This window comes from Vigna angularis, chromosome 4 (assembly GCF_016808095.1).
Source record: "Vigna angularis cultivar LongXiaoDou No.4 chromosome 4, ASM1680809v1, whole genome shotgun sequence".
NCBI classification, from domain to species: Eukaryota; Viridiplantae; Streptophyta; class Magnoliopsida; order Fabales; family Fabaceae; genus Vigna; species Vigna angularis.
This window is the reverse complement of record NC_068973.1, coordinates 41,513,529-41,529,427: the sequence shown is the minus strand read 5'-3', so window position 1 is coordinate 41,529,427 and position 15,899 is coordinate 41,513,529. Positions and strand designations below refer to the sequence as shown.

At 41.4% G+C, this 15,899-nt stretch overlaps 4 protein-coding genes across 4 annotated transcripts; 1 reads left to right on the top strand and 3 right to left on the bottom strand.

The window, feature by feature from the left end:
* The first annotated feature begins 728 nt into the window (after nucleotides 1-728).
* On the top strand, nucleotides 729-3,342 carry LOC128196376 (pentatricopeptide repeat-containing protein At2g22410, mitochondrial-like). The gene has a single exon (XM_052877175.1). It carries the CDS (start codon nucleotides 890-892, stop codon nucleotides 2,921-2,923), a length of 2,034 nt encoding a protein of 677 aa, XP_052733135.1. The 5' UTR covers nucleotides 729-889; the 3' UTR covers nucleotides 2,924-3,342.
* Nucleotides 3,343-6,536: 3,194 nt separating this feature from the next.
* Nucleotides 6,537-10,166, bottom strand: LOC128193316 (pentatricopeptide repeat-containing protein At5g50280, chloroplastic-like). The gene is made up of 2 exons (XM_052876894.1): nucleotides 9,297-10,166; nucleotides 6,537-8,056 (listed from the first exon to the last, which is right to left on the bottom strand). The coding sequence occupies exons 1-2, from the start codon at nucleotides 10,100-10,102 to the stop codon at nucleotides 6,748-6,750; spliced, it is 2,115 nt and encodes a 704-aa protein (XP_052732854.1). The 5' UTR covers nucleotides 10,103-10,166; the 3' UTR covers nucleotides 6,537-6,747.
* Nucleotides 10,167-13,284: 3,118 nt separating this feature from the next.
* On the bottom strand, nucleotides 13,285-14,580 carry LOC108346649 (uncharacterized). The gene has a single exon (XM_017585709.2). The coding sequence runs from the start codon at nucleotides 14,578-14,580 to the stop codon at nucleotides 13,285-13,287; it is 1,296 nt and encodes a 431-aa protein (XP_017441198.2).
* Nucleotides 14,581-15,169: 589 nt separating this feature from the next.
* Nucleotides 15,170-15,773, bottom strand: LOC108341314 (protein ASPARTIC PROTEASE IN GUARD CELL 1). Its single transcript, XM_017579016.2, has one exon. It carries the CDS (start codon nucleotides 15,689-15,691, stop codon nucleotides 15,170-15,172), a length of 522 nt encoding a protein of 173 aa, XP_017434505.1. The 5' UTR covers nucleotides 15,692-15,773.
* Between the last annotated feature and the right edge of the window lie 126 nt (nucleotides 15,774-15,899).

The window sequence follows — 15,899 nt, the reverse complement described above, 5'->3', positions numbered from 1 at the left end:
TCGTTAATCCACTATATATGAACGAACGCTCAGAAACCCACCTATATTTGGTCATATACTGTTAGGACGAACGTTCAGAATATTTAAGAACGAACGCTCAACATGTAACTTAAGGACGAACGCTCGACAACACTGTTTGGACGAGCGCTCGTTACTAAGACGAACGAACGTTCAGAAACGAACGCTCGACAGAGAAAAAGAGACGAGCGCTCAAAACAACGTGGACGAACGTTCCATTTGTCAAGTTTTGGACGAACGTCCAATTTGAAACCAAATTGGACGAACGCGATTCTGCAGATTCTGCAGAATCGCAGGTTTTCCAGAAAACCAGAAAACCTCCATTTTTAACTCTAAAGCTTTTAGATTTCTACAAAAACAGTAAGGTTAACTAATCAAAACAAAATCTAGCACTCCTTACCTCTTGAAGACTTCTTTTGTGAATTCTTTGAGTCTAACTCTTCCAAAACTTGCAGCTCCAAGCAATTCCACCAAGCTTTGAACTTCTCCTTTTCTCACAAAAATGGCAGCAAGGTAGCAAAGACTCTTCCCCATTTGAGAACCCAGTACCTCCTTTTTATCTTCCAAGTTTGCATGGTGTCAAAACAAGAGAGAAGTCACGGACTTCTTTGTTCCCCACTTCCAAATAAAACCAAGTCCCGTGACTTCCTAGTTGTTTCCCCCACCCCTTCTAAAATAATATTAAAATAAAAATATAACATAAAATAAAATACTAGGTCCTTACAACTGTCAACCCTAATTCATTTCAATCCTTCAGTATCATGCACACATAAAATTTTGTTTGTTCCCACTTGTTATATCTATATCTCTATATAGGACTTACGAGAAACCCGACACTATATTATTGCCTTTCGTGGATCATTGGCAAGTCATGTTTATCCTGTTTGCCAACAAACTGAGATTCAGATACCCTTTAAAAATCCCACTTTTAGGTCTCCTTTGTTGTGTACACACTCGTTCCTTGTGTCCTTATGTGAAACCCATCAATTGGAACACCTCCCACAGCTTCGTTCGAAACAACCCTCTCCTTTCTCTCTTAGAAAGGTGTCAGTCCTTGCTCCAGTTGAAGCAAATCCAGGCCCAGATGATCCTGACTGGCTTCATTAACGACAGCTTTGCCGCAAGTCGTCTTGTTACATTCTGTGCTTTATCTGAATCGCAGGCCCTTGAGTATTGTACCAAGATCTTGTATTGGATCCCAGAACCAAATGTATTTTCTTGGAATGTGACAATTAGGGGATTTGTGGAAAGTGGGGACTTAGAAGGAGCTGTTTTGTTGTACAAGAGAATTTTGCAATCTGGTGTTACGAAACCAGATAATCATACTTATCCTTTCTTGCTCAAGGCTTGCTCTTTCCCATCTATGAATTGTGTTGGTTATACAGTACTTGGACATGTGTTGAAGTTTGGATTTGAATTTGATATATTTGTGCACAATGCATCAATAACTATGTTACTCTCGTATGGAGAGTTGGAGGCAGCGTATGATGTGTTCAACAATGGTTGTGTGGGGGACTTGGTAACATGGAATGCCATGATTACGGGATGTGTTAGAAGAGGGCTAGCTAATGAGGCTAAAAAACTCTATCAGGAAATGGTGGGAGAGAAAGTGAAACCAAATGAGATTACGATGATTGGGATTATTTCTTCTTGTTCTCAACTGCAGGATTTGAATCTCGGTAGAAAATTTCATCTTTATGTCACAGAACATGGCATTGAGTTGACAATCCCACTCAGTAATGCACTTATGGACATGTATGTCAAGTGTGGAGACCTGTTGGCTGCACGAATTCTATTTGATAAAATGGCACACAAGACCATTGTTTCATGGACGACAATGGTTTTGGGGTATGCTAGATTTGGTTTTCTGGATGTCGCTCGGGAGCTTTTGTATAAAATTCCAGAAAAGAGTGTTGTGCCTTGGAATGCAATCATCAGTGGCTGTGTCCAAGCTAAGAATAGTAAAGAGGCCCTGGCTCTGTTCCATGAAATGCAAATTAAGAAAATCAAACCTGATAAAGTTACCATGGTTAACTGTTTGTCTGCATGCTCACAACTAGGAGCACTTGACGTAGGAATATGGATTCACCATTATACTAAAAGGCATAGTATTTCTCTCGATGTTGCATTGGGAACTGCACTAGTTGACATGTATGCTAAGTGTGGAAATATTGCAAAGGCTCTCCAGGTTTTCCAAGAGGTTCCTCAAAAGAATTGTTTGACCTGGACAGCCATTATTTGTGGTTTAGCACTTCATGGGAATGCCTGGGATGCTATATCCTATTTCTCAGAAATGATCCGTAGTGGCTTAAGACCTGATGAGATCACTTTTCTTGGTGTCTTATCAGCTTGTTGTCATGGAGGTTTAGTTGAAGAAGGCCGAAAATACTTTTCCCAAATGAGCTTTAACTTTAATATAACTCCTCAGCTTAAACACTACTCGTGCATGGTGGATCTTTTAGGAAGGGCTGGTCATTTGGAGGAAGCAGAAGAGCTTATTAGAAATATGACAATAGCAGCAGATGCTGCTGTGTGGGGTGCTTTATTCTTTGCATGTCGTGTTCATGGTAATGTTTTAATAGGAGAGAGGGCAGCTTTGAAACTTCTTGAGATGGATCCTCAAGATAGTGGTATTTATGTTTTGCTTGCTACTATGTACAGTGAGGCAAAAATGTGGAAGGAGGCAAGTAACGCAAGAAATATAATGAAGAAGAGAGGAGTAGAAAAGATTCCTGGTTGCAGCTCAATTGAAATCAATGGCATTGTGCACGAGTTTGTGGCAAAGGATGTGTTACATCCACAGTTTGAATGGATTTATGAATGCCTGGTTTCATTGACAAAGCAACTAGAGCTTCTTATGTTAAAATGTGAAATTCCTGCTTATGGAGATGAATTTGTTTCCTAAACTTGTCAGTTTGTTTTCTCTATTTCTTCTGCTGATTTTATTACAATCTTCCCTGGATAGCCTGTACCAACTTTTCATTCTACCAAGGGTGTCCTACCTTAGAAAATATATGTAAATACCATGAAGACATTTGATAGGTCTTGGAAGGTTTATGTCAGAAAAAATAGAAAGAACAGTTAGTAAGTGGTGGTTGTAGGAGTTAGGAGGAGTTTTATAGCAGTTAGCAGTAGTTTCTTTGTCAGTTATGTTTTGTTTATGTCTTTTAAGGAGTTGGGGGTGTATTGTGTTGGTTGTCGAGTGTTTTATTTCTGAAACAGGATTTGTCATGTGTAAGGGAAAGTTTTTCCCTTGACTGTTGTTGATTGCTTTCACAGTTTCCCATTCAATAAAATTGTTTTTCCCTTGTGAGAATTCATAAACTTGTTGTGATTATTGACTCTAAGATAGTATCTAGGTTACTTGATACTAAGAAACCTAACAATTTGGCCCAACCTCCCGGATCAAAAAAACAGGGAGAGAGAGTCATGGAGGGTAGATTAAACATGTTGGAGAGGACAATGGAGAGATGAATCTAGAGCCAATTTTCAAAGGCTCAATGAAATGATGGAGGAATTAATGCGCAGAAGGAAAAATTTAGAAAGAGACTCTAAAGGAAGTAGAGGATCTATGAATGGAGATAGAGTGGGGAAAAGGAATGAGAATGACGAAGAATCGGAGGACGAAAGAAGAGGGAATCAGTGGGGATGGACGAGGAGAGAGAACTTCCCACATTTGAAGGAGGAGATCCTGTGGGATGGATAACAAGAGCAGAAAAATTCTTCAAAGTTCAGGAGGTTACATCTAGAGAGAAAATCAGATTGACCTTTACTAGTAAGGAGGGAGTAGCCAGTCATTGGTTTCAATTTTGGAAGACAAAAACCAATAACCCCACTTGGAAGGAGTTGACGCAAGCCCTTATTAGGAGATTTGGGGGAAAAGAAAGATCTTCAGTATTCAAAAAGTTGGTATCAATTAGGCAGAAAGGCGAAATAGAGGAATATATTCAAGAATTTTAAATGTTGGTGGGACAAGCAACTGAGTTGATGGAGAAACAATTAATGGGATACTTCTTTGTGGGTGTACATTCTAATATAAGAAGTCAGATTAGACCGCATAATCCTAAGGATCTCATGAGGGCCATGGAGATAGCGAGAGATGTGGAGGAAGCTTCGAAGGAGAATAGAATGGGGGGAGAGAACTATTAATAGAAGTGGAGGTTATCAAAATCGTTATCATGGTAGTGGAGGGGTGATCTCCAGGGTGGAAACTTTGAAAGGGACAAGGAACGAAATAGGAAGTTTCAATAATGCCAACATGTTTAGGAAGGAAGGAGGAACCATGATGGAATCCCGAGTTGGGAGTAATGACATAGGGAGTTGCCGAAACATGGGAATGAGGAATCTACCCTATCCTGAATACATTAGAAGAAGAGAGGAGGGGCGTTGCTTTCATATTGGGGGACCTTTTAGTCCGGGACACTAGTGTCCTGAAAAAAATATTAGAGTTCTCATTATGGGAGATGATGAGGAAGACATGGAAGAAGATGAAGAGGAGAAAAAACAGAATCATATGGATTTGTCAGTCTTTTCTATAGGTGGGCTGATATCTTCTAATACTATGAAGTTACAAGGGGTGCTCAAAGGGAAGAAGGTGTTAGTTTTAATTGATAGTTGTGCTAGCCACAATTTTATTTCCACCAAGTTAGTGGAGGAATTGAATTTGGAAGTAGAAAATACTCCTTCCTACATTGTTTGTTTGGGAGATGGGCATAAGAAGCATCCTGTTGGATGTTGTCCAAATTTGCTTTTGCAATTGAAGGGATTGATGATTGAGGAAAAATTATATCTTTTTAAATTAGGTGGAGTAGATCTATTTTTGGTAGTTTTGTGGTTGGCTACTTTAGGAGAAGTTAAGACTAACTGGAAGACTTTAACTATGAGATTTAACCAAGATGCGAGGGAAGTGAGAATTCAAGGAGACCCAACTCTAACAAAAAGAGTTATTACACCAGCGACATTATTGAAAGAAATTGAGATTGAAGTGGTTTCTTTGGTATGGAATATGGGTTGTACAGAATTAGAGGAGAGGGTGGATGAAGGTGAAACATTGCACCCAGAGCAGCAAGCAGAGTTGGAGGACATTTTGGAAGATTTTGAGGATATTTTCCTAGAACCAAAGGGATTACCTCCTAACCGGTCAATGAACCATCAAATCCGTGTCAAATTAGGTGTGGATCCTGTGAATGTGTGGCCCTATCATTATCCCCATTTGCTTAAAACAGAAATTGAAAAACAAGTATCTGAAATGCTAACTTCTGGAATCATAATTCCTAATTTCTCTCGGGTAATCGTTTACAGGGGTCCTGTAAACGATTACCAGAGCCTTTTTTCAGCAGTCTCACTCATTCCTTGCACAGCTTGCTCCACCAACTCATGAGGGATCTCCCCAGCCTCCTTGGCCTCACATCACATCACCATCCACCCTCTCCCACCACTGGAGTATTAATAAATTATGCTTACCTGTGCAGTAGTAAGGATTTTTTTTTCTTTTCAAAATTTAAGTAATCCTTTCAGAATCTTAGAATTTGAAAGACCATATTCATCTTATCTAAGTCTTATAATTTTTTTTTTTGTTTTCCCCTTATCTTTGAATTATAACCAAATTGGTTATTTTTTCTTACTTAGATTAAATTTATTAATAAAACGAGCATTATCATTTATTCTAAAGTACTTCATGTGTTTCATCATGCCTTCATGTTTTCAGTTATGAAGAATGTGTACCAAAAAAGGAAGAGGAAGGATTTACAATCACGGATTGTATGGCATTTGACATGTTTTTACTTGAAGGACCATTAATTCATCCCAACTTTTAGTCTCTTTTCTGGTTGTGGTCAAGCAGCTTTCCTAATTATTTAGGTCACCCAATTCAGTGAACAAACATACATTTTCGTATAAAACTGTTTATTATTGGATCACAGCCCAGTTAAGGTGAAAAATGTCCACCATTAACAACCACTTCTTAACTATAACCATGTTATACTTTTTTTAGAAGTTTGTTTCTACATGTTTAGTTTTTCATATTAACCAAGGATATTCTTTGGCCAACAAACAAAAATTATTTTTCTTGAGGTATTCAGATACATTTATTAAGTCACTTTTCTCAGAACACATTTTTTTCTATGCACGGAAATCTCTGATCATATGTTTAAAAAAAAGGTAGTGTGGCAATCACGTCATAGAATGTTTGTTTAAGGTTTCTATTTCTATTACATGTTTTTTATTCTTGTCTGTTATGTTGAACCAAAGACGAACATAAGTTGGGAACAATGGTAAGTATGAAACCAAGTTAACCATGTTAAGTGATGTGAGGTATCCAACGCCAACCTTCATTAGGTTGACCATATACCCGCAAAGCATAGCGTGAACAAGGCAAAAGCTTTCTAAAAGAATTAAAAGTGACCATGTACGATCTTGCAGACAAAATTTAACAATTTTTAGTTTGAGTATGATGAGAGAGCCAACCCAAGATTTCCATAATCTAAATATCAATATTATCCGAAACATAACACGTCTTTGACTACATTAATCTGTACTATTTATCGTTGTTGATACTCAATGTCAACATACAAATATAATGTGAAAGATATTGCTGATTGAAGAGGCAGCATATACTGACATATATTCTTCACAGCTAATATCAAGAAACTCCTAATATTGATTCTTTAGAGAAAATAAAAGTGTGCCAAAATTGAACCTACAATTCTTACAGAGCATTGTATCCTTAACTTACTGTACACTTACATCAGAACTATTTTTTCTTACATGTCTTTTCTTGTAGTACTTCCAAAACTCATCTTTCTGCCTAATCACTTTCACACCAGTCTTACTTTTAATCTGAGCAAGCAAGGCTCTCCAATCCTTGTTTTTCCGAGCAGCTCTGGCCTCCAGAATGGCCAGAAGAGTCTGATAAGAACTGACATCCATAGTCTGTTTATTCTTGACCATCTGCTTGTGATAAAGAAATGCCCGCTTAAAATCATGAAATCTGACAAAGGCAAATATCATAGTCGAGTAAGTTACAGAATCTGGTTGTAATTTAAGAACTGCCATCTCTTTGAATATCTGTGGCAGTTTTGAGAGTTGCCCTCCCTTTGCATGTGCATTTATCAGCATATTGTATGTCACCACTGTTGGTTGCATTCCAAGCTTTCCAAACTCAGATATTATGCCTCTTGCCTCCATGTAGAGACCTTGTTTAGCAAAACCATCAACAAGAATGTTGAACGTTGTCCGTGTCGGTTCGGTTTTGTCATTCTTCATCAACTTCCATATTTCCATAAGTATTTGAGCTTCACCTGCCCGCCTAAGCACATCTAGTAAAGTATTGTAGGTTTCTACAGAAGGTTTAATACCTTCCATTTTCATGTTTTCAAATGCTATGTAAGCTTTCTCATGCAAGCCATTAATTGAATATGCATGGATTAGTGCTGTATAAGAATGTGAGGTGGATTTTATACCAACTTCCTTCATCCTCAAGAATGCATCTGCAGCTGCCAGGTCACTCGGGGTTTTTTGCTTACCATATGCACTGATTAGACAAGTATATGATTCGGCATTTGGCTTCAAGCCAACATCTTTCATTTCTGCCATTAGCTTTTCTACAATCTTGGGTTGCATTCTTCTGCTGTATGCATGCATTAGAATGTTGAAGGTAGCTACAGTAGGCTTAATCCCTTTGGCTCTCATCTCCACAAAAAGCCCTTCAGCTGCTTCTACATGGTTGTATTTACAGTATGAATCCATCAGAGTGTTGTACACAATTGCATTTGAAGAAACCCCTTTTTGCTCCATTTCGGATTGAATGACCAGAGCTACCCGCATCAGACCCTCATCACAAAAAGACTTTACTAATGCACATAGGACTTCTTCATTCCATTTGACCCCTTTTCTATTCATTTTCTTAAAAAATTGCCATGCATCTTTTGCACTATGGCCAAGTTTTCTCATAACGGTAATCATAAGAGAACATGTCGCATGATCTGGATGAATATTCTCTATTTCCATCGACTCATACACTTTCCAAGCATCTTCGTACCTAAAATAAGAACACGATAAAATCTTACACAATACATTGTATAGCATTTCATAAAAAAAATGCTGACCAAAACAGAGTAAGATAATTTGTAGTAGGAAGAGATGAAATAACTTTTTGTAACATCAAGTTCTTGGTAAGGAATTAAATGTGTTTACGATACTTAATTAGTATTCCCCCAACGTAGCACAGTATTATGTTGGAAAGCAGCGCCTAAACATGTGAAGTGATGTGAAATATCATAATTTTTTGACATGTAGAAAATTAAGTTTCATAAACTTTATAGTCATTTATAAGTTTTCTTAGTAACAAAATAACCACGTCATAAGACCAAACACCCAAGAGGTAAACAAGAAGATTTTCATCTGCCATAAGGGAAAAACTAAATTGGTAGAAGAGAAATGCTTATGATTTGCTCAAACCCCAGAAAGGCAAATCATCAACGTGGTAACCAACTAATGTTTAACATTCAATTAAAATTTTAAATTATATTCTGTCAAAAACCATATTTCCACAATTGGACACTTGTAACAGAAATACAGAAACATTTAGAAAACAAAGACATTTAAGAAAATATGAACTTCTGGTTCTGCCTTAATAGAGCAATACACAAAAACAATGTTTCTCACCACAGGATTAATGGAGTTTGGAAGCAAAATTATACCCCTTTAAGAGAATTTGAAAAGAATATAGACAACCTAAAACATCATGCCAAAACTGATGCACTAGCATCAGAACAGCGAGAGAATATGCATGTCACAAGTCACAACATCATCTTGTTTGGTCTTTGTTCAGTTTTCTAGATATCAGCATTAATTAGAATTACAGGAATGATAAGATAACAGACATGTTGCACACAATTATTTTCTACATTTTCCAGGAGATGGGAGAAGGACAATTAGAAAAATTATAATAGTGACAACTGAAATAGTATGCAAGGAAAATGTGATATATCTTATCTAAGCAAAAGACAGAGGTTTTAAAATATGATCCAAGACTGATCGTGATAGCAATGTCAAGGATTTTGGGGTCTCCACAATCACATTTCAACCACAATTCCAAGCGTATAACAAGGAACTCAATCAAGCTGCTACAGAGTTTAAAAAACCTCAGAAAAAGGTACAAGCATTTTTATTTTTGATTAGAATCCTTGTTACTTAAGCTAATCTTACCAGTCGTAGGAAGCACAAAAGCAGCAAGGAAGAAACAAAGCAAACCATATAATTGTGCAAGAACTGTATACCTGCCACCATACAGAAGTCCTGAAATTGTGGCATTATAAACATGAACATCTCTGAACTCCATGCTAGATGGCAAGTTTCTGAACAAACCCATCACCTCATCACCCATCCCCCCTTTTCCCAACAGCGGAAGCAACACAATACAGGCCCTAGGTGTAACAAGTGATGATTCCTGCAACCTCATCCACTGAAAGAAACATACACAACACAGCAAGAGGCGCTCCTCCCCAAGTATTTCTAGAACCTCCCAACAATCTTTCTCATTGACCCTTCCTTCATACTCACCCAAAGCCTCCTCCAGAGTCATATTTTGAGGCAAGTTCCTTGCAAGTTGAACAATTTCCCCCACAACGCCCTCAGCCTCACGCAATTCCCTCTTTTGACAACACCCCATTTCATCAATCTCCAAACTCATTTCAGGCTCTTCATCGATATGCCACGAGGTAAAAGGGTTCTCCTCAAGGTACAATTTTTCTCCGTCTTGAGGGTCTTGGGAGGAAACCCATGCGTCATTGTCGGAGAAATTGTAGTTTGGATCATTTGGGTCATGACCTTCTTCGTGTTCTGTGTCTTCTTGGTGTTGTGGTTGCTGGAGATGTGGGAGGGAAATGGGGGTTGTTGAAGAGTGATGGGCATCAGATTGAGCTGCACGTAGAGAGAGAGAGGACAAAGAGGTTATGGATTGTGAGAGCGAGAAAGGTTTTGAAAGAGTATGAGTAAAGAGTGAAGAGTAAGAGTGAAAGCAGAAGATGGAAGAAGAAGTAGAAGAAGAAGAAAGAGGTTTAAGGTGGATGAGGTTCGGAGACATGTTTCGTCTCTGTAAATGCAGAGGCTATCTTCTTGTAGTTCTTTCCACATTGTGACATGGGGGCGTGTCTGTCTTTTACTTTTACACACGAAATAATTAACGTGCATTGCATTCGAAGTTTAAAAATATAATAAACCCAAGGATTAGAAAGAAAAACAATTAGTATGGAGTTTTAATTAAAATATGCACAAAGTTTATGTGCCATTTCAATGGAGTTGTACATTACAGTAAAAAAACCATGAACAGTGCACGCACCTAAGGCAGCTCAGGGTTTATAAAAAGGGAATGTGGTTGGGAGTTAGAAAAATGGTTGGGGGTTAAAAAAATTTAATTTATTAATTACGGTTTTGACTTTTAATTAAATGAAGGTTTTGACTTTTAATTAAATGAAGGTGTTTCGGTGGAAAGTTTTGGGACCGAGAAACTAACCTGTTGATGTGTCTGGGCTGCTCGTTCGCCTCCAAACTCCAGCTGTTGGCCGATCGGTGTTGGCGCAAGCCGATCGGTCTCCTTTTGGACGGGGGTGGATGTACCTGCAAAAGGTACTCCGACGCTCAAGTTAGGCGTGTGATTTTGAGGAGCCTCGGCTCTTAGTTGAATGTTTTGTGAATGATTTTCACTATTGAGTATTTGAGAGTAGCGTAGAGTGAATAATGCGTAAGTGGAACGTACCTGGCCTTTGGCCTTGGCTTTGTATTTATAATTTACCTCATGGATCTTAAGCTGTTGATATAAGCCCAATAAAATATAAATAGAATAAGATATAAACAGATTACCTGAATATCCGGTTGGTTGTTTGTAACCGTTCGGTTAATATTTTATACTATACATGCCCCCCAAGTCCGAGTTAAGCGGTCGGCTTTAGCCGTGGTTAACTATAGGACTGATGAGTTTGAGGGAGGCTGCGTTGGCGGAACTGAAAGCGTTTTACCGCTCGACCTTCAATAGGAACCGAGAGGAATTTACCTCTCGGCCGTCGACATTTGTCGAGAGGGTTTTACCTCTCGACCTTCAACTTTTAACCGAGCGGGATTTACCGCTCGACCTTCAATAGGAACCGAGAGGAATTTACCTCTCGGCCTTCGACATTTGTCGAGAGGGTTTTACCTTTCGACCTTCAACTTTTAACCGAGCGGGATTTACCGCTCGACCTTCAATAGGAACCGAGAGGAATTTACCTCTCGGCCTTCGACATTTGTCGAGAGGGTTTTACCTCTCGACCTTCAACTTTTAACCGAGCGGGATTTACCGCTCGACCTTCAATAGGAACCGAGAGGAATTTACCTCTCGGCCTTCGACATTTGTCGAGAGGGTTTTACCTCTCGACCTTCAACTTTTAACCGAGCGGAATTTACCGCTCGACCTTCAATAGGAACCGAGAGGATTTTACCTCTCGGCCTTCGACATTTGTCGAGAGGGTTTTACCTCTCGACCTTCAACTTTTAACCGAGCGGGATTTACCGCTCGACCTTCAATAGGAACCGAGAGGAATTTACCTCTCGGCCTTCGACATTTGTCGAGAGGGTTTTACCTCTCGACCTTCAACTTTTAACCGAGCGGGATTTACCGCTCGACCTTCAATAGGAACCGAGAGGAATTTACCTCTCGGCCTTCGACATTTGTCGAGAGGGTTTTACCTCTCGACCTTCAACTTTTAACCGAGCGGGATTTACCGCTCGACCTTCAATAGGAACCGAGAGGAATTTACCTCTCGGCCTTCGACATTTATCGAGAGGGTTTTACCTCTCGACCTTCAACTTTTAACCGAGCGGGATTTACCGCTCGACCTTCAATAGGAACCGAGAGGAATTTACCTCTCGGCCTTCGACATTTGTCGAGAGGGTTTTACCTCTCGACCTTCAACTTTTAACCGAGCGGGATTTACCGCTCGACCTTCAATAGGAACCGAGAGGAATTTACCTCTCGGCCTTCGACATTTGTCGAGAGGGTTTTACCTCTCGACCTTCAACTTTTAACCGAGCGGGATTTACCGCTCGACCTTCAATAGGAACCGAGAGGAATTTACCTCTCGGCCTTCGACATTTGTCGAGAGGGTTTTACCTCTCGACCTTCAACTTTTAACCGAGCGGGATTTACCGCTCGACCTTCAATAGGAACCGAGAGGAATTTACCTCTCGGCCTTCGACATTTGTCGAGAGGGTTTTACCTCTCGACCTTCAACTTTTAACCGAGCGGGATTTACCGCTCGACCTTCAATAGGAACCGAGAGGAATTTACCTCTCGGCCTTCGACATTTGTCGAGAGGGTTTTACCTCTCGACCTTCAACTTTTAACCGAGCGGGATTTACCGCTCGACCTTCAATAGGAACCGAGAGGAATTTACCTCTCGGCCTTCGACATTTGTCGAGAGGGTTTTACCTCTCGACCTTCAACTTTTAACCGAGCGGGATTTACCGCTCGACCTTCAATAGGAACCGAGAGGAATTTACCTCTCGGCCTTCGACAGGAACCGAGAGGAATTTACCTCTCGGTCTTCGACATTTCGTTGAGAGGGCTTTACCTCCTGCCCGAGAGGGATTTACCGCTCGGTCTTCGACCTAGGAGTGCTTCCTAGGGAACGGGCTTTACCGTTCGAATTTGAGAGGGTTTTACCTCTGCTTTGAGCTAGGAGTGTTTCCTAGTGAACGGGATTTACCGTTCGTCGTTGAGAGGGCTTTTCCTCCTGCCCGAGAGGGATTTACCGCTCGGTCTTCGACCTAGGAGTGCTTCCTAGGGAACGGGCTTTACCGTTCGAATTTGAGAGGGTTTTACCTCTGCTTTGAGCTAGGAGTGTTTCCTAGTGAACGGGATTTACCGTTCGTCGTCGAGAGGGCTTTACCTCTCGCCCGAGGGGGATTTACCGCTCGGTCTTCGACCTAGGTGTGCTTCCTAGGGAACGGGCTTTACCGTTCGACTTTGAGAGGGTTTTACCTCTCGCCCGAGGGGGATTTACCGCTCGGTCTTCGACCTAGGAGTGCTTCCTAGGGAACGGGCTTTACCGTTCGACTTTGAGAGGGTTTTACCTCTGCTTTGAGCTGAAAATTCTTGATCGAAATTGGTAACCGATGGTCGAGCGTGAATTGCTCGGTTTTATTCATTGCATAACGAAAGTTTAGTAAAATAACAAAAGTCTAAATCAAGAATTTAAACGTGACATTAAATAGAGATTGGGATTCTTATTTTCAGTTTATAACTCCGCGAACCGATCGTTCACGATGGCGAGCAGGAGTACGACTATAGTCTCGCCTTCGTTCGTTCTTCCGATACGCTCGTTCGGGACCTCTTCTTGCTTCCTGTATGTACTTACGGAGGTGTCCTGCCCGAACGAGACGTTCTATTTCGTTTTTGAGCGTAATGCATTCTTCTGTAGTATGTCCACGATTCTGATGAAAATGACAGCGCTTCCTTTCATCTGCGTATCTTGGAGATGGTTTCGTTTGGAGTGTGAGAAGTTCAGCGTTTAGAGCTTCTTCAAGAACTTTTGCCCTAGGTGTGTTGAGGGGTGTATAATGATTAAATTTAAATGTTCGGGAAAACTCCCCGCTTTTACCATTATTGTCGAACGGTCGTTTACCGTCCTTTCTACCTCCACTTGCCTCAGTTTCTTGTTGTCGCTTTCTTTGTGAAATTCGCATGTCCTCCATGCGGATGAATTCGGCTATCCGTTCTTGGAGCTCCTCCATTGTTTTTGGGGGTCGCGCATACAACTTCTCAGCAAAGTACCCTGGTTTTAGACAGGAAGGCAAAGTGGTGATGATAAAAGATTGACTTACCTCTTTGACTCGTCGTGCAGTTTCCATATACCTTTTCATAAAGGCCTTCAAAGTTTCTCCCTTTTCCTGCTTAGTATTTACCAATTCTGCTGGCGTTACTTCCTGATTACGATTGGAGGCGTATTGCCTTTTAAAAAGATTTTCCACAGTGGCGAAGCAATCCACTGTGTTTGGGGGAAGAGTGTTATACCACTCTAATGCTTCGTCCATGAGTGATAAGGAGAAGGCTCTGCACATAACCGGATCACTGTCCGTGTAGAACACCATTGCATTGGTGAAAATCCTGAGATGATTGTCGGGGTCTGTCGAGCCATCGTACTTATCCAATACAGGAGGGTTCTTCTCCGGCATTGGAGCTTGCATGACGATCGCAGTGAAAGGGAGCAGACTGGAGGGCCGATCGGTTCGTAAGGGGGACGGTTCCCTTCTTCCCCGATCGTTCGGGTCAGTATGCCGAGATGGCTGCTGATTACGACTTCCAGCGTTATCATTGTGTTGGTTGTTACCCCGATCGGCTGTGGACTCCGAGTGTTGAGTTGACCGCTCGACACGACCTCGTTCTGCTCTCAACATTGTAATTTCCTCTGCGTGTCGTCGCTGCATCTCCTGTTGTGCGTGCGTTTGTGCTTGTATGGTTCTGGCATGTGCCTGTATTTGCGCCTGCATCTGCGCTATCAAATCTCTGGTGTGTTGCTCTTCCTCCATGCTCCTCGTGGTCACCATTTGGGTTTGCCGCTCGGCCCCACGGTGGGCGCCAAAATGTTTCGGTGGAAAGTTTTGGGACCGAGAAACTAACCTGTTGATGTGTCTGGGCTGCTCGTTCGCCTCCAAACTCCAGCTGTTGGCCGATCGGTGTTGGCGCAAGCCGATCGGTCTCCTTTTGGACGGGGGTGGATGTACCTGCAAAAGGTACTCCGACGCTCAAGTTAGGCGTGTGATTTTGAGGAGCCTCGGCTCTTAGTTGAATGTTTTGTGAATGATTTTCACTATTGAGTATTTGAGAGTAGCGTAGAGTGAATAATGCGTAAGTGGAACGTACCTGGCCTTTGGCCTTGGCTTTGTATTTATAATTTACCTCATGGATCTTAAGCTGTTGATATAAGCCCAATAAAATATAAACAGAATAAGATATAAACAGATTACCTGAATATCCGGTTGGTTGTTTGTAACCGTTCGGTTAATATTTTATACTATACAGAAGGTTTTGACTTTTAATTAATTAAATGAAGGATATATAGGTAATTTTGGGGGTGCAGGATGAGGTGAGGGAGGTGCAGGAAGATTCACTCTTTCATTAGCAGCTGTTGGCAGAGAATCCAACGAGCGAGTTACCGATATCGAAACCGACACGTGTCCCTTGTTGCTGCACGTTCCCAATGATTGACAACGACGACGTTGGTGCAAACGCGAAGCAAAATGTCCCAACCGAGTCAACCGGTATCAGGTAATTCTTCGCCGGTAACGGTAACTCCCTCCCCTCAGGAAAATGAAACGACACTGTCGGCACCTCCACAGTGTTCCTCGATGACAAGTCGTAGCACGTGTCGAACAACGACACACTGTTCGCCTTCGGCAACCCCTGCGCCCCCCTCACGAACGCGTCGCGGAGCGCGTCGTACACCTCGCTCCGTAGCCGTGTCACGGCCGTGCCGGAATCGACAATGATGCCGCCTCCTCCGGTGGCATCGACAGCAAAGCTCGACTCAGGTACCGGTAGAGTCTCTCCACCAACGCTGATTCCTTTCAAACCGAGGTAATAGAACGTGTCGAGCTCGGGGTTCCGCAAAAGCGGCGCGGTGACAGCGTTGCGCGGCATCGGCGAGTCGAATTCAAGAGTGGAAACGGCGTCGGAGTCACGGTCCACGAGACAGTACGAAAACGAAGTCGATTTGATTAATAGTGCAGTTATCATAGCATAATTTATAAAACTCCTTTCTGGATAGCATATAGCAGAATTACTGATAAAACTCCTTTCTGGATAGCATAGCAATTGAACTGATAAAACTCCTTTCTGGATCAGTCAC

Excerpts from the sequence above, each read along its gene's own strand:
- LOC128196376 (XM_052877175.1), top strand. The coding sequence starts at position 890 with ATGTTTATCCTGTTTGCCAACAAACTGAGATTCAGATACCCTTTAAAA.
- LOC128193316 (XM_052876894.1), bottom strand. The coding sequence starts at position 10,102 with ATGTCTCCGAACCTCATCCACCTTAAACCTCTTTCTTCTTCTTCTACT. Across the intron at positions 8,057-9,296 it reads GGACTTCTGTATGGTGGCAG|GTACGAAGATGCTTGGAAAG; the intron begins GTATACAGTTCT and ends TTCTTATTTTAG.
- LOC108346649 (XM_017585709.2), bottom strand. The coding sequence starts at position 14,580 with ATGGAGGAAGAGCAACACACCAGAGATTTGATAGCGCAGATGCAGGCG.
- LOC108341314 (XM_017579016.2), bottom strand. The coding sequence starts at position 15,691 with ATGCCGCGCAACGCTGTCACCGCGCCGCTTTTGCGGAACCCCGAGCTC.